The 22,598-nt window shown below is 48.0% G+C and overlaps 1 protein-coding gene across 1 annotated transcript in view; it reads right to left on the bottom strand.

The window, feature by feature from the left end:
- Positions 1–22,598, bottom strand: part of PRKN (parkin RBR E3 ubiquitin protein ligase) — a 1,218,605-nt gene that overhangs the window by 22,625 nt on the left and 1,173,382 nt on the right. Inside the window, exon 11 of the mRNA XM_061130058.1 lies at positions 15,862–15,945. Coding sequence (XP_060986041.1) covers positions 15,862–15,945 — 84 coding nt within the window. The remainder of the gene's footprint in view (positions 1–15,861; positions 15,946–22,598) is intronic.

Here is a 22,598-nt window from a genome sequence, read left to right on the forward strand (position 1 = left end):
CTTTTTCTCCTCAAGAGTAAGGAGTATCAAACGAGAGGTGGAGGGGGAGATTGTAACCAAGCAGGACCCCAGGGGCCCTTTCTTAAACAGGCCCCCATACCCTCCACTTTAACTCCTCTCTGAAGTAGGTAACAGTATCTGATGCAAGTTTCTTGAGTTGTTTCCCAGCCGTGAAAGTGAAAGTCACTCAGTCGTGTCTGACTCTTTGCGACCCCAGGGACTATATAGTCCATGGAATTCTCCAGGCCAGAATACTGGAGTGGGTAGGCTTTCCCTTCTCCAGGGGATCTTCCCAACCCAGGGATCGAACCCAGGTCTCCTGCATTGCAGGTGGATTCTTTACCAGCTGAGCCATGCAGATGTGAAACTCCCCACCAAGGGGAAGAAGTTAACTACCTGATGACCCTGAGCCCGCAGCCCCGGGTCTCCTGGAGCCTGAGGACTGATGGTAACGCCTGCATCGCCACCCTGTTCTGTTACCATCAGCCAATCAGATAACTGTGCGTGAACTCATCACAGACCCCAGGACCCTCTCCTCCATTTTTTTTAAAAAAGTGCTTTGCTGAAACCCTTCCGGGAGCTCGATCTGTCTCTTAGGCCAAGAGCCACCTGTCTCCTTGCACGCCGTGCCTGCATGCTTAGTTGTATCCGACTCTTTGTGACCCCATGGACTCAGCCTTCCAGGCTCCTCTGTCCATGGGATTCTCCAGGCAAGAATACTGGAGTGGGTTGCCATTCCCTTCTCTGGGGTATCTTTCTGACCCAGGGATGGAACTCTCATCTCCCATGTCTCCTGCATGGCAGGTGGATTCTTTACCCGCCAAGCCATCGGGGCATGGCCCTGCAATAAACCGCTCCCTGCTCTCAGCTCCTATTCGGCCTCACTGTGCGTCAGGCACACAGACTCAGGCTGATGGTCTGCCACCTTCGCATCCAGGGTCAAGGACTTGAATGAAGTAGCACTGAGAAAGCTGCTTTATGTAAACCAAGTGATTCATGAGCTACCCTCCCCGAGATCTGTGGACCCAGACCTCCGGGAACAGTCTACCCCCACCCCCCACCCTGCTCTCCCAGTTTGCAGAGTCTGCAAAGAGAGACGCAACGTCTGCAGAGAGATACAGAGGGGACCCAGGAATCCAGGCCTTCTGAGCTGTGGCTGTTTTCAGCTGCTTCTCCGGGGCAGGCATGTCTCTCAGCCTCTGCGTATAGAAATGGGAGTTGAAGTGCAGTTCTATGATAAGTCTAATCGGTGTCTTTTTCAGCCAAGCATCCCTCTGAGGTGGTCTAAGCATCTCTTTACCCGCCAAGCATCTCTGCTGAGAGGGCACCCGCCATCCCTCCCTGGACACCTGGCTTCTATCCTTGGTTTCCACGTCAGTTGACGACCACACCCGATGCTGTGCCTCCACCAGCTGGAGGGCTCAGGGTCAAAGGTGGGAGCAGGACCGGCCCCTCTTGCCGTGACTCCCAGGGACCCGCCTGGCAATCTGAGCTCTGTCTGTGCAGCTCTGAGCCTCACGGGTACAGAGGCTCCGGTTTCCACAGGGAAAAACGCTTCTACCATGACATACATCACAAACTTGGGGTGCTTCCCTGGCAGTCCAGTGGCTAAGACTCCTTACCCCCAATGCAGGGGGTGGCGTGGGTTCAATCCCTGGTCAGGGGCCTAGATCTCACATGCTGCTATTAAAAGATCCTGTGTGCCGTAAGTAAGACTTGGTCCAGCCAAATAAAGAATTTTGTTGTTGTTGTTGTTTTTTAAGAATTAGGGTTTAAAAAGAAAAAGGGCTTCCCTGGTGGCTCAGTGGTAAAGAATTAGCCTGCCAGTGCAGGAGACATAGGTTCAACCCCTGATCTGGGAAGGTCCCATGTGTTTCAGAGCAACCAAGCCCAAGTGTGGAAACTATGGAGCCTGTTCTATGGAGCCTGTTCTCTGGAGCCTGGGGTGTCTTCATGTTGCTCGCCCAGAGACTGGAGGGCAGGGGGAGGAGGCTGCCACTCTGGCAGCATAACTGACCGTCGGGAAGGAAGGTAAGGAGGGGACCGCAGCTCACAGCACTGCCGCTGGTCTGGAGACGGCATCTGCTTCCCCCGCACTCACCCTCAGCCAGGCACCTCTAGGTCAGCCCTGATGGGTCCAAGCCCCTGGCCACCTGCCATTCTAAAGCCACGACTACTGAGCTTGATCATCTGCTCTCCAGGCTGGGCAGGAGGGCACCGACAGATGGCAAGGTGAATCGCCCGGGCACCCACCTGCTCCTCTTCCCTCCATTGTGGCTGCAGCTCTGCCTCTGCCTGATGGTCAGGGAGGATCTGTACTGTTTCATCCTTTATCCTTCCAATACGCCTCTGAAGGGATGAATTCCCCTGCCCTCTCTTTGAGTTTGCTTTACCTTTTCTTCTGCTTGATCTAGTCTGCATTCAAAACTTTCAATTGCAAATTTCTGTTGAGTTTCTGTATTCTCCAGTTCTGTGATTTCTGGTTGGTACTTTTTAATAGCTTCTCTTTGTTGAAGTCATATATGCATTGCTTGTATATGTCCCTTGTATACGCATTGCTCTACCGAACGTAGTGAACATCTGCATGACTGTTACCCCATTCTCTGAGCAGCACAAAGGGTGGATTGTAGGTGTGCTGAGACCCTGGCCAGAACAACTATTTCCCTGGCCATGAGGTGTGGTGGCCCCACAGCTCTAGGCTGCAGTCTCCAACCAGGAACTGCCATCAGCTGAAAGAAGTGGCTTCCTCCCCCCATGTCACGCTCCCTGTTGGGTCGGAGGGTCCACAAAGACGATGTGTGGGGGTGTGAATTCCTGCTCCCCGACCTCCTTGATTCAGAGATCTGAGGTCCCCTCCTGGCTCCAGAGCCCCTCACAGGACAGGCTGAACCCCCCGCTGCAACTGAACCCCCTTCCTGCTGTCCTACTGCCCTCACTCTGCACAGGGAGAGACCCCCAAGTGCACCCTCCTCCCCAAGTCTGCACTCACATCTCCAGGGTCTCAGCGCTTGCTTCCTAAAAACACGACATGTAGCTTAGGCCTAACATTTCCTAATTGATTTTCTGTCCGGTGATACATCTACTGTTGTAAGTGAGGTGCTGAAATTCCCCGCTGTTACCACACGTCTATCTGTTTCTCCCTTCAGGTCCGTAAATATTTGTTTTAAATATTTAGGTGCTCCTGTGTGGAGTGAATAAATATTCACTAGCGTTAAAAAATATTTCCTAATGTTATATCTCCTTGATGAACTGTCTCTTTTATCATTAATATATTGGGCCCTTTAAACTTGTGAAATGTTCTATGTCAATATTTCATTTGGGCTTCCCTGGAGGCTCAGACAGTAAAGAATCTGCCTGTAATTCAGGAGACCTGGGTTCAATCCCTGGGTCGGGAAATTTCCCTGGAGAAGGGAATGGCTTACCCACTTCAGTACTCTTGCCTGGAGTATTCCATGGACAGAGGAGCCTTGTGGGCTACAGGCCAGGGGGTCTCAAAGTGTCGGACATGACTGGGCGACTAACACTTTCACTTTTCATAATGCATGCATGGTCTTATTTCATTAAATAGTGTGCCCCATAAGTTTCTTATAGTATCTTTACTCTTTTTCACTCTTTACCCTTCCAATACGCCTCTGACTGGATGAATTCCACTGACCTGTCTTTGAGGTTGCTTTATCTTTTCTTCTGCTTGATCTAGTCTGCTGCTGAAACTTTCTATTACAAATTTCTGTTCAGCTATTGTATTCTTCAGTTCTGATTCTGTGACTTCTGATTGGTGCTCTTTAATAGTTTCTGTTTGTTGAAATTATATACGCACTGCTTGTATATGTGCCTTATACATGCATTGCTCTACTGACCTCAGTGAACATCTGCATGACTGTTCCCCTATCAGGTAAATCACTCATCTCCATGAAAATAAGATCTGTTTCTGGAGATTTATCTTGTTCGGAACATTTTCGTCTGTTTCTTCGTTTTTCTGACTCCGTGTGGGTTTCCGTGCCTTAGATGAAACGGCCACAGCTCTCAGCTTTGACAGGATGGTCTAGTGCAGGGGATGAATAATATCAATCAGACCGGCCTGGGCTGCCGGTTGTCTCTCAGCCGTCTGTGACTGTCCGAGCCTCCTCCTTTGTTCTTAGTGGCTCCCGGCAGTTGGGTGTGTGCCAAGACCTGTCACTGTCCCAAAGGGGAGGATGGCACTCAGCCCAGGTGCACTTCGGCTGATTAGAAGCTGGATTTGCAGGCAGCAGCTGGGAAAACATGTTGTTAGGCCCCTTCCAGGGAGCACCTGGGAGATGGGTGTTTTTCCTGCTCCCTCTCTGCTGGGTATGAGCGGGTACTTGCGGGAGGAGGGGTGGTGGTGTTCTGTGCCCACTAAGGACTGTTTCTTTGGGATGTCCCAGATGGTGCAGTGGATAAGACTCCACCTGCCAATGCGAGGGACACGGGCTCGATCCCTGAGCCAGGAAGATGCCACATGCCAAGGAGCAACCAAGCCTGAGCACCACAACTGCTGAGCCTGCGAAGCCCGTGTGCCCGGACCCTGGGCTCGGCAGCGAGAGAAGCCACCGCCGGGAGCAGCCCGCGCACCACGACTCGAGAGGAGCCCTGCTCTCTGCAACCAGAGGAAGCCCTCTCGCCACACGGAAGATCCAGCGCAACCAAAAAATAAAACAAAACCCCAGAAGACTGCTTCTTTGTTTGCTACAGTCCTGCGAGACTCATGGATGCAAGCCTCTCCGGCTCTTAGGACTAGGTGACCTCAGGTGGGTGGGGTCACCTCAGGTGGAAGCTGCAAAAGCTGGGGGTGTGCAAACTCCTTCCTGGGAGATTCTGAGGCCTCGGTTCTATTATTGGAGCAGGCTGAAGGGAGAAAGTGGGAGATATGTCTGACGGTTCCCTGGTCTCTGGGAAGAACTGCAGTCAGCCCCTGGAGGCCCACTAAATTAGAAGCCTGGGCCCCAGGTGGCACTTTCAAAATACCCCTTTCAGGATGGAAGACAGGCATTTTTTTTTTTTCCTTTGGTCTGCTCCCTCTGTGCTGAGTCCTGGAGGGACAGCCAGCTCAGAATTGCTTCTTTGTTTGCTCCAGTCCTGCGGGACTCATGAATGGAAGCTTCTTTGTCCATCAGAGTGGTATGCGATCCGTTCTGAGGGCGGCAGCCTTAAGAGCTGTGGTGCAGACTTGTGCACGGGCTCCTGCCAGAGAGACACCGGTGACTCGTTGTGGACTGCGGAGAGAAGGCAGGGGAGCTGTGCTCTGGCCTCCCTGCTCTTTGGGGGGGTCACAGCCCGCCCCTAGTGCCTGTTAAATTAGAAGCCTGGTGCTCAGGCAGCAACTGTCAAAGTATGCAGATCACCTCTCTCACGGAAAGACGGAGAGATGGTTTTGCCCGCGCCCTCTGCACCAGGCACTGTGGGGAGAACCACGGCGAGTGCTGTGCGTCTTGTTAAGAATTACTTCTTGGTTTGCTGCAGTCTTGTGGGTCTCACGGACACAAGCCCCATTGGTTTTTAGAGCTAGCTGCTTTGGGAGTCAGTCCCTGTAGCGGGAATCGTTAACAGTTGGTGCACAAGATATGGGACCCTTTGGTCCTCGGGGAGAAGCTGGGCGTTGGGAGTTCCCTTGCAGCTGCGAGGGTCAACGCTGGGGTGGGGATTTTTGTTGTTGCTGCTGTGCTGCACGGATCACGCTCACTCAGTCGTGTCCGGCTCTTTGTGACCCCATGGACTGTAGCCGGCCAGGCTCCTCTGTTCCCACTCCGAGCGATCTTCCTGACCCAGGGACCCAGGGATCGAACCCGTGTTTTCTGCAGCTCCGGCGTGGGCAGGCAGATTCTTTGCCACCTGGGGCACTACGGGGCACGCAGGATCAAACCTGGGCTCCTCGCAGTGGGAGTGCCGAGTCTTAACCGCTGGACTGCCCGGGAAATCCTGAGGGGTGGGTTTTACCGCAAGAGTGTGTCAGCCTTTCCTGCCTGTTTCCACGTGGGGGTTCATGCAGGAGTCACTCAGCTGGCCCCCGGGCCCCTTTCATTGTACCGTGTACGGCTGTATGGTCAGGGCTTGTTTTATTATGTCTCACATTACTTGCACTTCACAGATACTCACTGTTCCGACCTCATTTGCTCACTTTGAGTTTTCATGTCACATCTTGGTAATTCTTGCGATGTTTCAAACGTTTCCATTACTATCATATGGGTTGTGGTGATCTGTGGTCAGTGACCCTTGATGTTACTATTGCCATTGTTCTGAGGCACCTTGAATCATGCCCATATAAGACTTTGAACTTAGTCGAGAAATGTTGTGTGTGTTGTGACTGCCCTGGAGACCACGAGTTCCCCTGCCTTTCTCCCTCTTCTCAGGCCTCCCTATTCCCTGAGACACAACAAGATGGAAATTTGGCCGATCAGTAACCCTCAACGGTCTCTAAGTGAAAGGAAGAGTTGCAAGTCTCCAACTTTACACCAAAAGCTAGAGGTGACTAAGCTGAGCAAGGAAGGCATGTCCAAAGCCTTGACAGGCTGAAAGCCAGACCGTCTGCACCAAACTGTTAAGTTCTGAATGCAAGGGAAAAGTTCTTGAAGGAAATTTAAAGCGCTACTCCAGTGAACACACAAATGATAAGAAAGTGAAAACAGCTTTCCTGGGGATGTGGAGAAAGTTGTATGATCTGGAGAGAAGACAAGTCAACCACAGCGCTCCCTTAAACCAAAGCTGGATCCAGACTACACTCAGTCACTTCGGTCATGTCTGACTCTTTGCGACCGCATGGACTGTAGTCCACCAGGCTTCTCTGTCCATGGGATTTTCCTGGCAAGAATACTGGAGTGGGTTGCCATGCCCTCCTCCAGGGGATCTTCCTGAATCAGAGATTGAACCCGTGTCTCCTGCACTGCAGGCAATTCTTTACCACTGAGCCCACCGGGGAAGGCCCGAGCAAGGCTCTAACTCTCTTCAATTCTATGAAGGCCGAGAGCAGTGAGGAAGCTATGTAAGAAAGGTCTGCCACTGGGAGAGGTTGGCTCATGAGGTTTAAGGAAAGATGTCGTCTTCATAACCTAAAAGTGCAGAGTGAAGCAGCAAGGGCTGATGTAGAAGCTGCAGCAAGTTATTGAGAAGATCTAGTTAATTCATGAAGGTGGCTACACTAAACAACAGATAAAACAGCATTATCTTCGAAGAAGATGCCATCCAGCACTCTCATAGTTAGAGAGGAGAAGTCAATGCTTGGCTTCAAAGCTTCAAAGGACAGGTTCATTCTCTTGCTAGGGGTGAATGCAGCTGGTGACTTTAGTTCAGTCCAGTTCAGTCACTCAGTCGTGTCCGACTCTTTGCAACACATGGACTGCAGCACGCCAGGCTTCCCTGTCCATCACCAAGTCCCGGAGCTTGCTCAAACTCATGTCCATCGAGTCAGTGGTAAGTTGAAGCCAATGCGGATCGACCATTCCCCAAAGCCTAGGGCCCTTAAGAATCATGCTCTATCTTCTCTTCCTGTGCTCAATAAAAGAAGCAACAAAGGCTGGATGCCAGCACATAGGTTCACAATATGGTTTACTGAATATCTTAAGCCCCTGGTTGAGACCTATTGCTCAGAAAAAAGGGTTCCTTTCAAGATGTTACTACTCATTGACCATGCACCTGGTGACCAGAGAGCCCCAATGGAGATGAACAATGAGATTCACGTTTTCACGCCTGTTGATACAACATCCATTCTGCCGCCCAAGCATCAGGGTCACTTCAACTTCAACTTTCAAGTCTTATGATTTAAGAAACACACTTCAAAAAAAAAAAAAAAAAAAAAGAAACACACTTCATAAGGCTAAACCTGCTATAGATAAGTGATTCCTCTGGTTGATTTTGGCAAAGTAAATTGAATACCTCTGAAAAGGACTCAACATCTGAGATGCAATGAAGAACATTCATGATTCATGGGAAGAAGTCAAAATATGAACATTCACGGGAGTTTGGAAGAATCTGATTCCAGTCTTCAAGGGTGGTTTTGAGGGCTTTAGATCTCAGTGGAGGAAGGAACGGCAGATGTGGTGGAAACAGTGAGAGAACTAGAATTACAGCCTGAAGATGTGACTGATTTGCTGCAATCTCATGGTGAAATTTATGGATAAGGAGTTGCTTCTTGTGAATGAACAAGTAAGGTTGTTTCCTGAGATGAAATTTATTCCTGGGGCAGATGCTGTAAAGATGGTTGACACAATAACAAATGATTTAGAATATTACCTAAACTGGCTTGATAAAGTAGTGGCAGGATTTGAGAAGATTGACTTCAATTGTGAAGGCAGTTCTACTGTAGGTGAAATGTTACAGAGACATTGTTCATGGAAGGAAGAGTCAATCCATGTGGCAGATCTCACTGCTGTCTTATTTTGAGAGACTTCCATAGCCACCCCAACCTGATAAGTCAGCAGCCATCAATATTGAGGCAAGACCTACCACCAGCAAAAAGATTAGGACTCACTGAAGGCTCTGATAATGGTTAGCTTTTTTTTTTTTTTAAAAGCAATAAAGTACTTCTTGATGAGGGTGAAAGAGGAGAGTGAAAAAACTGGCTTAAAACTCAGTGTTCAACTAAGATCATGGCATCCAGTCCCATCACTTCATGACAAATAGATGGGGAAACAATGGAAACAGTAATGGACTTTATTTTTGGGGCTCCAAAATCACTGGAGATGGTGAATGCAGCCATGAAATTAAAAGACACTTGGAAGAAAAGCTATGACAGACCTAGACAGCATTTTAAAAAAACAAAGACATCACTTTGCCGACAAAGCTCCATGTAGTCAAAGCTATGGTTTTTCCAGTGGTCATGTATGGATGTGAGAGTTGGACCATAAAGAAGACTGAGCACCAAAGAATTGATGTTTTTGAACTGTGGTGTTGGAGAAGACTCTTGAGAGTCCCTTGGACTGCAAGGAGATCCAACCAGTCCATCCTAAAGGAAGTCAACCCTGAGTATTCATTGAAAGGACTGATGCTGAAGCTCCAATACTTTGGCCACCTGAAGTGAAGAGCTGACTCATTGGAGAAAACTGCCTGACGCTGGGAAACACTGAGGGCAAGAGAAGAAGGGGGTGACAGAGGATGATATGGTTGGATGGCATCATGGACTCAATGGACATGAGTTTCAGCAAATTCAGGGAGACAGTGAAGGACAGAGAGCCTAGCGTGCTGCAGTTCATGGGGTCGCAAAAAGGCAGACATAACTTAGTGAATGAACAATAGCTTCTTATTAAGGTATGTATTTTTGGAACACAATGATATTGTATACTTAATAGAATATAACAGAGTGCACACATAACTTTTATATGCACTGGGAAACAAAAACATCTGTGAGACTTGCTTTACTGTGATATTGCCTTGTTGCGATGGTCTGGAACTGAACCTGTATTATTATCTCTGAGGTGTGCCTGTGGGTTTTGTGTGGCCATGAGAGGTGGGGGGCTCAGGGGCTCCTGTGTCACCATCTTGGCCTCCATTCCCCTCCCCAATTCCTGTAGCATGCTTTCCCAGCCTCACAGTGAGGTTGGACACATGGGGATGAAAGTGGGCGGGGGGGGGGGGTCATCATTCATTCACTAACATTTAATGGGTACCACCTAAGGGCTGGACACTGGGGTTATAAAGATAAAACAGGCACCAATCTTGCACCAAGAAAGCTCAGAATTTTAGGGAAGATCCAAGGAAACAGCATTTCAATGTGATGAATGGATCACAGAGGTCTGTGTGCTTGGAGTCTGAGAGTTTGGAGGAAGTCGTGGGCTGGGCACATGGCTTCATGGAGGAGGAAACACATGCTCTGGGTCTTGCAGGTTGAGCAGGAGCTTGGCAGGCAGGAGTGCACAGTCCCATCAGAACTAGATTTATGCATCACTGTTCCCAGACTCCTTTGAGCAGGTGCAGCCAATGAAAATAACCTCCCCTGTGGCTTTGGACAACACCATTACAACTCTGGATGTCTCAGTTTTCCTTCTTGTTGAATAGGAGGAGGAACGTCAACTACTTAGAACCCCTGGGAAAACGAATCAGTTTATGTGGTTTACAAGAGCAAGTGTTTACTTATTAGAAAGCCTCCAGGGGAACACATGGAGGCGAATACCCCGGCTCAAGCAAGAAGCAGCAAATGGGGCTGGACTCTCATTAGCCCGAGAAGGATTGATCTTCTGTCACTGATTCCCCAGACCCCCAGCAGTTTTGACTTCAAGCTTGTTCAATATTTTAAAACCAATTTAAAACCAATTTTTCAGTTGTTTTTTTTTTTTTAAATATTGCATTAATCAAAAAATGCATTAAGTGTAGGGTCAAACAACTTAGTTGATGGGAAAAGCCCGATTGGGCCCCAGGAGACACAGGCTTGTCTGGTTGCATAATGTCATATCAAAGCCCAGAAACCACTCAGCTTTCAAGGGAGAACGGTGGAGTGTAGCCACAGATGGCTGAAAGGAAAAGCCTTACAAGTGCCTTGAATTGAAAGGAAATTTGAAGAAGGCTAATGACGGTATTTTGTTGTATTAGCAACATTCAGACATGAGGGTTCATCTGAAGCCTTCCATCCCAGGAGGGGAGGCTGTGATGAGATTTTTATTGTCAGGTGTGAGGAGTGCCAGCCTTTCAAAGGTTTCAGGTCAATGGGATTGCAGAGGTCACCCATTTGAAGATCACTGTGGTTGGAGAGAAATGAATGGAACAGAAAATAAACTGGCTCTAGGAAAATAAAAACCCTTCATTCTCTTGCCAGATGAAATTGGCTGTTTCAGTTTGATGGAATAGATTGTTGGGTTCATCCTTCTCCGTGTCCAAGAGTAGTTCTGGTTGAAATGAGGAAACCGGAGACGTGGAGAATATACTGCTTATCCTGGGTTCTTTTCTCTCTCTGCCTTGCATATGGAAGGCTGAGTCCTTTGTGGCTGGCTTTCAGTTGGCTGTGGCCAGGGGGAGATCTTAGCAAGAGCCCAGGAGATGGGTGGGAAAAGCCAAGGTGTGGTTCTCATTCCCTTCCAGCTTTGCATCCACTCCTGGCAATGTAGACCCCCACCCCACCGCCGCCCCCCCCCCGCCCCAATTATGTCTCTTTTCAGAGCTCTGTGGCTCCAGCCCTTGAGGCGGGTCCCTGTGAAACACCCTTTCCCCCTCCTCTCCCTTCAGGACTGGGGCAGTCACGGCTCTGCCCAGTGCTGGACTCTGAGACCTCCCCCATCAATTCTGGTTCTTGTGACCCTTCCCCACCCCTGCAGGTCATCCGTGACCCTCCAGTTCCAGTCTCTTCACGTCTGCATCTGAGGAGAACCCTCAACGGGTCAGAGACATAGGAAGAAACGGCAGCAAAGCCCTCAAACTCCAGTTGCCTTCGATTCTCAGGCATTAGTGGACCAGCAGACTTTTCCAGTTTGGTTGGGCCATTAGCTTCATTTTGAAATTAGAGAAATATGAGGCCTGGTTCAGTTACCAGAGGCACCAGGGAGGAAGGAGGCTCACTTTAGTGGGGTCTTCTTGCAGAGCTGTCTCTTCCTGAATCCTCTCTTGGATAACCCTGTCTAGGATTAAGGATTCCTCTTCGGAATTCCTATCATATCGACCGTGCAACCCTGTGGCATCTAATGTGTGTGTGCTCAGTTGCTGAGTCATGTCCGACCCTCTGCAACCCCATGGACTGACTGTAGCCCGCTAGGCTCCTCTGTCCATTGGATTTTTCAGGCAAGAATACTGGAATGGGTTGCCATTTCCTCCTCCCGGGGATCTTCCCGACCCAGGATGGAATCTGCATCTCCTATGTCTCCTGCATTGCAGGCGGAGTTTTCTTTTTCTTTTTTTTTAAACCACAGAGCCACCTGGGGAGCCTGTGATATCTAATAAAGTAACACAAACTCCATGAGAGCAGGCACTTTAACCCCACAGACGAGAACAAAGCCTAACCTGTTACAGGTGTTTAATACTATTGAAAGAATGAAAGAACATCTTTTCCTTTATAGATACCACTGTGGAAAGGGAACGTTGCCCAAAGTCAGGCCCTTGCCACGGCAGCGGCGCCCTCCCTTACACGGTAGCCCCTGAGGGGAGTTCAGGCTGCAGAAAGCCAGGAACCATTCTGTGCTCTGGGTACCGGCCTAGGTAGTTAAGATGTACATCGAAGGGATAATTTCAGAGCCCAAAGCCTTGCATCTTCCCAGACAAAGAAAAGTACTAAAGTCATTAACGTGAGAGGTCTGTTTTGTGTGATGTGCAGTAATCCTTGCTTCCCCAGTGGCTCAGCTGGTAAAGAGTCTGCCTGCAATGCAGGAGACCCGGGTTCGAGCTCTGGGTGGGGGAGATCCCCTGGAGAAGGAGATGTCAACCCACTCCAGTATCTTGCCTGGAGAATGCCATGGACAGAGGAGCCTGGCGGGCTACAGTACGTGGAGTCACAAACAGTCAGACAAGACTGATTAATTTAACTTTCATGTTTGACTCCATTTTTTTTTTTTTTTTAGCATGAACTGTTACTGGAAAAACACAAAAACAAAAATTCCTATTATTCTGCTCCTCCCTCACATCTTCAGAGTGGTTCTTCAGATCTATCTGAGAGTCTGTCTCCTGGCTATAGTCTCAGTAAGGTCCCTAGATAAAAACTTAATTCACAACGTTTAGGGTGTGTATTTTTCTTCAATTGACACCATCACCACTCAACAAATACCTATCAAATGCCTATGCACCAGGTACTGTCTTGAGCCTCAGGATGCAGGGGTGAACAGAAGGCTAGCTGGAGAGAGTCTTGCTTCTGCACTTTGTCTATTCAGTGCCCTCTGCTGGAACGTTCTCTGTCACCTAATTCCCCCATCCTCTTGACAAGCTCTGACCCCCCGCTTCATGATTTTCTTAGGGAAGCGTTATACAAAACTGTATTTGCTACGTTTTGTTTTAGCATATCACTACCATAATCTATTTTCCCATAAGCCTCCTATATAGCTCCCTGGTGAGCCTCTGAAGATAAATGTACTTCTCTGAATTTTTTTCAGAGAATCTAGCAGGATGACTGTCCCGTAGAAATGCTGTTTAATACCTGCTAATAGATGGTGTCTGCAGACACATGCCCCTTGATGCTGGCCATCTGTCCGTAAGGCCAGCTATAACTTTCTTCCTCCTATATTTTGGAGTTCTTTTTCTTTTTTTAATTTGGGCTACCTTCACCATTGGGGCTTGCCCGGTGGCTCAGTGGTAAACAACTCATCCGCCAATGCAGGAGATGTGGGTTCACTCCTGGGTCTGGGAAGATCCCCCAGTGAAGGAGACGGCTACCCACTCCAGTATTCCTGCCTGGAGAACTCCAGGGACAGAGGAGCCTGGCAGGCTACAGGCCATGGGGTCACAAATGAGTCGGACATGACTGAGCAATTTAACAACAACCTCAGTGGTCAACATCAAGGTTGGTTGTTCCTCCTGATTGAAGATATTGATGGAGTGGGTCAGGCTCTGGGCAGCTTTGGGCTAAGCAATGCTCTTCTTCATTTCACTGTTGGCAGACAGACAGATGTTAGGGTATGCCTACTTGGAAGGCCTTGTCCATGCTTGTTCATGTATGAACAGATGGGCGTGAACTGCGGGATAACACCCATTTCCAAGAGCATCAGCCTATTTTCTGGTCTAGCCCTTCTGGTCCTGAGGCGGTGGTAGGGAGGGGTGGGGGTGGAGGGGGTCTCAGGGATATTATTATTCCTGACCTCCGGACCCAGTGAGCTTGCATTCGAACGCCCTGGCTAAAATAAGTCAACAGAAAGGGCGTGTGCTGCCTCTGCCGTAGAAACGGCGGCTCAGTCCTAAAGCTCCCAGTGTGGCCAGGCCAGCGCAGTAGGAGCTGCTGGGACGCCCTGAGCTCATGTACGGTGTCTCCTCGGTTACTTTAAATTGAGCAGAAACCTCCGCAGAGTCTCATAGGGATTCGCTTCTTTACGCTCTCATCTTAGAGCACCCTTTTTCTAAAACAGGCCTTATTTTATTTTGTTGTTTTTGGAATGTTAATGTTCGTTTCCTGTCAGCCGGGCTGTTTCTTCGCTGTGCGGGCTCCTCTCTGAGGTGTGATGCGAGGGCGTCTCATCGCAGGGGCTTCTCTTGCTGTGGAGCTCGGGCTTTAGGGCGCGTGGTTTCAGGAGTTGCAGCCTGCGGACTCAGGCCAGTACTTGTGTGCACAGACTTAGCTGCCCTGAGGCATGTGGGGTCTTCAAAGATCAGGGATTGAATCCGTGTCTCCTGCATTGATTGGCTGGTGGATTCTATAACGCCGAGCCACCAGGGAAGCCCTTTAGAACATTCTGATATTTACAATTCTCAACTTGTGAAATTAAAATGTTCTGGGACTTCTATGCCTATTGATGAGGTTCCTGTCCATAGAATGACTAAAGGATTTATCTGGGTTGATTTGATGTTTATACCCCTCTTAATGTCTCTATCAGGAGAAAAATAATGAGCAAATTCATCAAGTGTGTTGAAATTTTTACTCCTTTTCGTTAAGGTTTGGCCGATCATTGTTGTTCCGTCACGAAGTCATGTCTGACTCTCTGACCCCATGGACTTCGACTTCCGTGCCCTTCACTATCTCCTGGAGCTTACTCAAACTCATGTCCATTGAGTCGGTGATGCCATCCCACCATCTCATCCTCTGTCTGCGACTACTCTTCCTGCCCTCAAGCTTTCCCAGCATCAGGGTATTTTCCAATGAGTGATAATCAATACATAAAAGAAAAAACATTTGCATTTCCTAAGCCTGATATAGCATGTCAGAGAATCAGGCTCAGTAAGCACGTTCTTTATGCAATCAGGACTGAAATGCAGTTTAGCACAGCTCTTTGCAGGACTCCACCCTCAGCAGGAAACCCCCTCTCTTGTCAATTTAGCAAAGCTACGTTGTAACTCTTAAACCAGGTGCCCTAAGCTCTGTTCATCCAGGGTGGAGCACACCTATCAGATCTTTTGATCATACAATAGCTTGTCTAACCTGTTGGTTCTTTGCATAGATCAAAGAAGTGGAAATGATGAATAAGTAATTAGCATATGACCAGATCTCTTCAGAGTTTACCTTTCAGTAATCTCTTGAACAAACTGTGTGAACAAGAGAGCATCCAAAGAAAGCTCACAAGAAGTCAACAAACTGGCATGCAGCAGGAGATGACGATGACTCTGACTCCCCATCTCAGCAATTCACCGATACTACTTCCCTTTTCCCCCTTAAAAACCTTCGTGGCTGAGCAGACTCTTCAGAGATGGTTTCTGGGGGACACTGAGTCCACCATCTCTTCAGATTGCCAGCATTCTGATCAAAAGCAATTTTCCTTTCTACCAACAACTGCCTCTCAGGTATTGATTTTCCAGCAGTGAGGTGCTGGACCTGAGTTTGGTAACCATATTGCTAAAGAAACAACGATATTCTTGCATCATATAATACTTCTATCATGTCATTCACGGAGAGAGTTTTCACCAAAGACTTTAAACAAGGGCCCTTAAAAAAAAAATAATGTGAGGTTACTATTGATTTCCCTAATTCAGAGGTTGTTAAATTGTTTGATCTCTTTTCTAAAGACTCCTCTGATCACGCTAGACTCCTTATCCCTACCCTACTTATCCCTGGGGAAGAACTCTCGTGGAAGAACCAACACACCACACGTGACCGTTGGGAAGTCTATAGCGGGGCCCCAAGGACAGGGGTCGTTCCAGAGGGACTGATGACTGTGGAACCAGAGCCCCGTTACCATGGCTGTAGGCTCCTAGTCTGGTCCTTACTTTTTCAGATTGGAACCTTTGATGATCTCCAGAAACCAGCTCCTGTCCCCGAGGAGAGCCTGAGCCCCGATCTGGGGAAGGAAGAGGGCGCATTACCTGAGTGACTGTTCCTGAGGCTTCAATCACGGCGCCACAGTCACCTTCGTGGTACGGTTCCTTACAGTCCCGGCAGAAGACGAACTGCAGGGGAACACAGGCTGGTTAGAGGCGGGCTTGCGGGCCCCGTGGGGTCACAGCCTGCTTCCCTTTCCCAAGCACATTCTACTCCCGCCCCTGACTTGGTGATGCTTTCTGTGCCAAACTACCTTTCACCAAGAGGAAAAAAAGTCCTATTTTGATGACACTGTTCACTCTTTACTAAAGAAGGTTCCAAGCACCGTAGAAACATTTTGAAAATGAGTAAGTCACATTTCCTCTCTTCGAAATGTTTCTAGCCTAGCAGAAGAGACAGCAATGCAAAGAAATATCTGCAGTTAAGTGTTACTGGTGTTAGCATATGAAGAAAACAATCTCAGCCAAGAATTTCACATCTGATATTTATTTACTTGCATCCGTTCAGTTCAGTTGCTCAGTCGTGTCCAACTCTTTGTGACCGCCATATACTACAGCACGCCAGGCTTCCCTGTCCATCACCAACTCCCGGAGCTGGCTCAAACTCATGTCCACGGAATTGGTGATGCGCCCAACCATCTCATCCTCTGTCATCCGCTTCTCCTCCTGCCTTCAATCTTTCTCAGCATCAGGGTCTTTTCTTTTTTTTTTTTTTTTTTAGGGTCTTTTCTAATGAGTCAGTTCTTCCCGTTAGGTGGCCAAAGTATTGGAGTTTCAGCTTCAGCATCAGTTCTTTCAATGAATATTCAGGACTGATTTATTTTAGGATGGACTGGTTGGATCTCCCTGCAGTCCAAGGGACTCTCAAGAGTCTTCCCCAACACCACAGTTCAAAAGCATCAATTCTTCGGTGCTCAGCTTTCTTTATAGTCCAGCTCTCACATCCACATATGACTAGCTTTGACTAGACGGACCTTTGTTGGTAAAGTGATGTCTCTGCTTTTTAACATTCTGTCTAGGTTGGTCATAGCTTTTCTTCCAAGGAGCAAGTGTCTTTTAATTTCATGACTGTAGTCACCATCTGCAGTGATTTTGGAGCCCAAGAAAATAAAGTCAGTCACTGTTTCCACTGTTTCCCCATCTATTTGCCATGAAGTGATGGGATGGGATGCCATGATCTTAGTTTTCTGAATGTTGAGTTTTAAGCCAGCTTTTTCACTCTCCCCTTTCACTTTCATCAAGAGTCTCTTTAGTTCCTCTTCACTTTCTGCCCATAGGGTGGTGTCATCTGCATGTCTGAGGTTATTGACATTTCCCCGGCAATCTTGTGCAGGGAGTCTTTCAGCTTGTCCTTCTTCCAGCCTGGTATTTTGCATGACATACTCTGCATATGTTTTCTTGGATAAAGGATTTATATATCTATGTTAAGGGTCTTGCTTTTGTATTGAAAGCCTACTGTGGAAAGAAGAATGGGCCATCATGTGTTGAATTCTGTGCCCCACAAACTCATATGTGGAAGCCCTAACCGCTGGCACCTCAGAAGTGACTGTGTTTGGAGATAAGACCTTTAAAGAGGCAAGTAGGATAAAATGGGGTTTCCCAGGTGGCGCTAGTGCTAAAGAACATGCCTGCCCATGCTGGAGACATCAGAGATGCAAGTTTAATCCCTGGATGGAGAAGATCTCCTGGAGAAGGAAATGGCAACACACTCCAGTATTCTTGCCTGGAGAATCCCATGGACAGAGAGCCTGATGGGCTACAGTCCATGGGGTTGCAAAGAGTCGGACACGACTGAAGCAGCCTAGCACACACAGATGCAAGGTAAAATGAGGTCTTTAGGTGGGGTTGTGCAATAGGATTGGCGTCCTTACAGAAGGAGATCAGGATACGGACACTGGGACACCGTGCGGGTGAGGGAAAGTGAAGTGTGAGCCGCTCCATCATGTCCAACTCTTTGTGACCCCATGGACTGCAGCCCACCAGGCTCCTCTGTCCACGGGATTCTCCAGGCGAGAATCTGGAGTGGGTTGCCATGCCCTCCTCCAGGGCATCTTCCTGACCCAGGGCCTGAACTGGGGTCTCCTGTCCCAGGGAAGTTGAGGCAGAAGGTGGCCATCGGGGAGCCAAGGAGAGAGGTCTCGGGAGAAACCGCCCCTGCTCCCCTGTTCTCGGACCCCCAGCCTCCGGAACTGAGGGAACATATGTGCCTGTGGTTTTAGCCCCTGGCTGTGGCGCTCCAGGAAGCTAAGGCATGGCCGAAGTGAAGCCTCTCACCTGGAGACGGCACTCCTGTCAACATTCACACTCCCTTCAGGTTGGAGGAGACCCAGGAAGTTGATGGTCCTCCCCTTTCACCTGACAGACGAGGAGGCCGGAGAAGGAAGCTGGCCTATACCCGCTGGACTCGCTCGGCCCCTGCAGAACCTGCTTCCCCTTCCCCGCCCCACTCTGAGGCACCGTATGGCTGAGAGTGTGGCCTCCGCAGCGGATGCCCTGGGTTGGAGCCAACGCCCCGTCCCTTGACGCCCAAGACCACTTTGGAAGAGCAGCCTTGGAGCCTGGGCCTCCAATTTCCTCCTCTGAGAAGACAGGGTAACGATGATAACTGTCTCACGTGAGCACCACGACGGGTAGATGAGATGAAACACATGCTCGGTGGCTACAAGCAGGTCTGGCATACAGTGTTTTCTGAGGTGATGCCAGCCAGGCACTGTTCTTATTTCACGGCTGGAGAAGGAGTCAAGTTAGATAGTGTTGGCTGCTCAGTCATGTCCAACTCTATGTGACTGCGTGGACTGTAGCCTGCCAGGCTCCTCGGTCCATGGGGATTCTCCAGGCAATAACACTGGAGTGGGTTGCCATTTCCTTCTCCAGGGGATCTTCCCAACCCGGGGATCGAACCTGCATCTCCTGTGTCTCCTGCATTGGCAAGGGGGTTCTTTACCACTAGTGCCACCTGGGAGAAGGAGTTGCTTCATTAGAAAACTGGTTCCCTTCAACAACCACTTATTTTATTTGGTGGGGAGTAACGTCTCTCCCAGCAGAAGCTGTATTCAGAGAAGATGTTCTAGCAGAGAAGAGAGCCTGGTTAATGAGTATGGCGTGTGGGCGATGGTGGTGGTTTCAGAGGGAAGGTGCAGTGCGATCTGATACCCTTCTGCTTGAGAGGCGAGCTCTATACCTCTCGTGCCTAAATCTGGATGTGCTGACCCCTCGACCAGTGTTGGCAGAAGACAGCCTGCCACTACTGGGGCCCTGGCATGCTGCAGTCCATGGGGTTGCAAGGCGTCGGACACAGCTGAGCTGCTGAACTGAACTCGCAAGAAGCTGACGGCTTCCACTCTCTGTCTCCTGGGATAACTTGCTCTTGAAGCCCAGTCCCCACGGGGAGGTGCATGTGGAGAGGAAATGAGGTCCCCAGCCACCGGCCAGCGCTCTTGCTGGCCGTGTGTCTGAGCCGTGTTTCACCTGGGTCTTCTGGCATCTGGGTGACCTGCCCCCCGCTGACCCCACGTGGAACGGAGACAAATGCTTGCACAGGGATCCGTCCAAATTACAGGTTTGCGGGCAAAGGCCAACCAAAGCAAAGCAGGCACATGACTGTCACTGTTCTAAACCCTAAGTTTAGGGATGCTTTTTACATGGCAACCGATAAGCCCATATAGCAATGGCACTGGATTCCTGGAAACCTCGAAAAATTTCTAGAGGCTGGAAAGTTCCCAGATTCTTCATAAACCAGAAATTTAACTCAATTTTGCTTGAGATAAGGCTGATTTGGGGACTTCCCTGGTGGTCCAGTGGTTCAGAATCCTCCTTCCAATGCAAGGGACACGGGTTCGATCCTGGTGGGGGAAGTAATATCCCACAAGCCGTGAAGCAGCTAAGCCCATGCACCACAACTAGAAAGAAACCTTTGAGCTGCAGCTAAAACCTGACGCAGCCAAAAAAAAAAAAAAAAGAAAAAGACAGATGTGAACTGATAACCCCCCCGAACAAACAGGATCTAGAAAAACCCAGCTTTATCCCAAACACATCACCACTCTGCTTCACCTCAAAATAAGAGTCTTTCCAGGACAGTTCTTTTCATGTTTTCTTCACCCGAAACAGGTTCCTCCTACCCTTCCCCACAGTCACTTTCTTGTTTCAACAACGCATCTGAAAATCATTTTAATCTCAGGGCATGGCAAGCAAGAAGAACAAGTATTTTATAAGGAAAAGGCCTCTTCTACAGATGTCACCATCTGGCTTCTGAGCCAACACTTCCAGAGTCTTTTAGCCTCCGTATTTCTTCCCACAGCAAAGAGACTGAGCCCGCCTTTTCTGGGACGTACACTTTCCTCAAAGGTTCATCTTGGTGGGAGCGGGGGTGTGAGTTGGGATGTGTTTACACAAAGCACCAAGACCTCCAGAGGCTTTCATTTCTGACATTTTAATTTCCCCTGAACTGAAAGCCAATCCAGCGAACAGTGAACAGATTGGATCCTAGAGTTCCTTCTTAAGGTTTTTATTTTATTTTTATTTTTTAAATGTATCTGCTCGTCTTTGGGTTTGCCTCAGACCCATCCCTCTGCTCCCATGTTGAAACACTGAACTGTGTGGTTCACTCATTGAGAGGTCACTGTGTGATCTCAAGCCAGTGCTTTCCAGGGAAGCAAGTCTGATCTCTTGGCGTGACAGGGAAACCGCTTCACATCTTATTAGCTTGTGGATGAGATATAAAACCAGCTTCATGGTAGAGGAACACCCTGGAGGTTGATCATTTTGTCAGAATAAATAGGGCTTTCCTGACACAAAGACATTAAATTCCCTTTCATACCAGTACTACAAAGAATAGTCTGTATATATATATATATATATAAAAACAGAAAAGAAAGCGCATGTAAAAATTAAACCCTCACCGCTTCAGTACGGCAAAAGGCAAGCAAAAGCTTGAAGAATGTGCTGGTGATAATTTAGCATCATTGCACTTGCTAATTTGCTCTTATTCAGAGAGTATAACTTAAGTTTAGCTACATCATGCCTGTGGCTTTCTAGTTAAATAACTCAGATCTGTCTTATATGATATGGGGACATAATTAGAAGGTCTGGTTTGATCTAAAAAATATGTTCAGGTTTTTAATTTAATTATCTAGAACTTAAGACTGTCAGCCAGGTGCTTGAACAAATGCTTACGCCTTTGGTTCTCAAACTGTGTACCAAGGAGCCCTGGGATACCACAACAAATTCACAGAGGTGCAGTGGGATTGTTTACATTTTTGAGGAAAAGCACACTGATACTTGGCATCTGTGGGACTCTGAATTACTAACTCATGGTGTTAATGTAGATTGTACTATTCTTCTTTTGATGACATCATGTTTCTGCAAAGCAGGATTTTTGGAGGTTACTGTGTGATAAGAAAGACAGGTGAACATTTCTTTGGACCAGGAGATGTAGTTATTTAAGAATGAAATAAATATATTTTTTTCTTTCAATTTATATGAACTGCTTTTTCAAATGGCTATTAAGTTGTTAAGATATTAATTCTCACTATGTCATTTGGACCTAAATATTTAATAAACAGAACTGTCAGGCATTTCTTATGGCCTAGAAGCACCAGGAGAAGCAGCCACAAAGGGCAAGGTGAACAGAGGAAGTTTGGGGAGTTCTGGCTTAGGCAGATATAAAATTCCTTGAAATCATATTTTGGGTTTGTTTGCAAAAACTCCCAGGGCACAGGTATTTTCGAAGAGCTTGAGGAAAAAGCAAATCTGACTCTAACATTTTCACAGTCTCTCTGCCGACTTGCCTGTCTCCTTTCTGGGGCACGTGGGTCTGGCTTTAACCAATAGTGTCGAAGGCCACAGTTTCCCCAGGGGCTTATTAGTCATTAACTGCATTAGTCATCACATTTGCTGAGGCTCTTTTAAGATGCCTTATGAGTAAATACGAACTGAATAGAATCAACGACCACCCGTTTACCTTGTATACTTTTCCTGGGTTATTTTCTTTTGAGATAGATCTGACAAATGCCAACAATTTCTGCAGTTTTTTTAAAAAGAATCTTTAAAGCTTTAAAAAAATCTTAACAGTAATAATACTTACTCTATTGATTTTCTAAATTCTATCCCCTTATGAAATTTGATTAAAAACCAATACATATGGGTTGTATTATCATAGTGCCTGTGATGTTAGTTTCATGTGTCAACTCAGCTAGACTATGGTGGTGGTGGTTTAGTTGCTAAGTCGTGTCCGACTCTTGCGATCCCGTGAACTGTAACCTGCTAGGCTCCTCTGTCCATGGGATTTTTCAGGCAACAACACGAGTGGTTTGCAATTTCTGGTACCCAGTTATTTAGTCAAGCACTAATCTAGGTTTCTCAGTGTAGGTATTTTGTAGGTAAGACCAATAGTCACTTTACCTTAAGGAAGGGAGATGGTCCTAGGTAATCTGGGTGGGACTGACTCAATCCGTTGAAAGTTTTTAGGAGTAGAGCTGAAGCCTCCTCAAGAAGAGAGTTCACCTGTGGACAGCTGAGTTCCAGCCTGCTCTTCCTTGCAGCCTGCTCTATGGATTTACGACTTACCTGGCCAGCCCCATAACCACATAAGCCAATTCCTTGTGATCAGGCTCTCTCGGTCTATATACATATAGGTGTATTAGATAAATAGATATCTACATATAAATAGGGTTTCCCTGGTGGCTCAGCTGGTAAAGAATCTGTCTGCAATGCGGGAGACCTGGGTTCAATCCCTGGGTTGGGAAGATACCTGGAGAAGGGAAAGGCTACCTGCTCCAGTATTC

The sequence above is a fragment of the Dama dama genome, chromosome 26, assembly GCF_033118175.1.
Source record: "Dama dama isolate Ldn47 chromosome 26, ASM3311817v1, whole genome shotgun sequence".
NCBI lineage: Eukaryota > Metazoa > Chordata > Mammalia > Artiodactyla > Cervidae > Dama > Dama dama.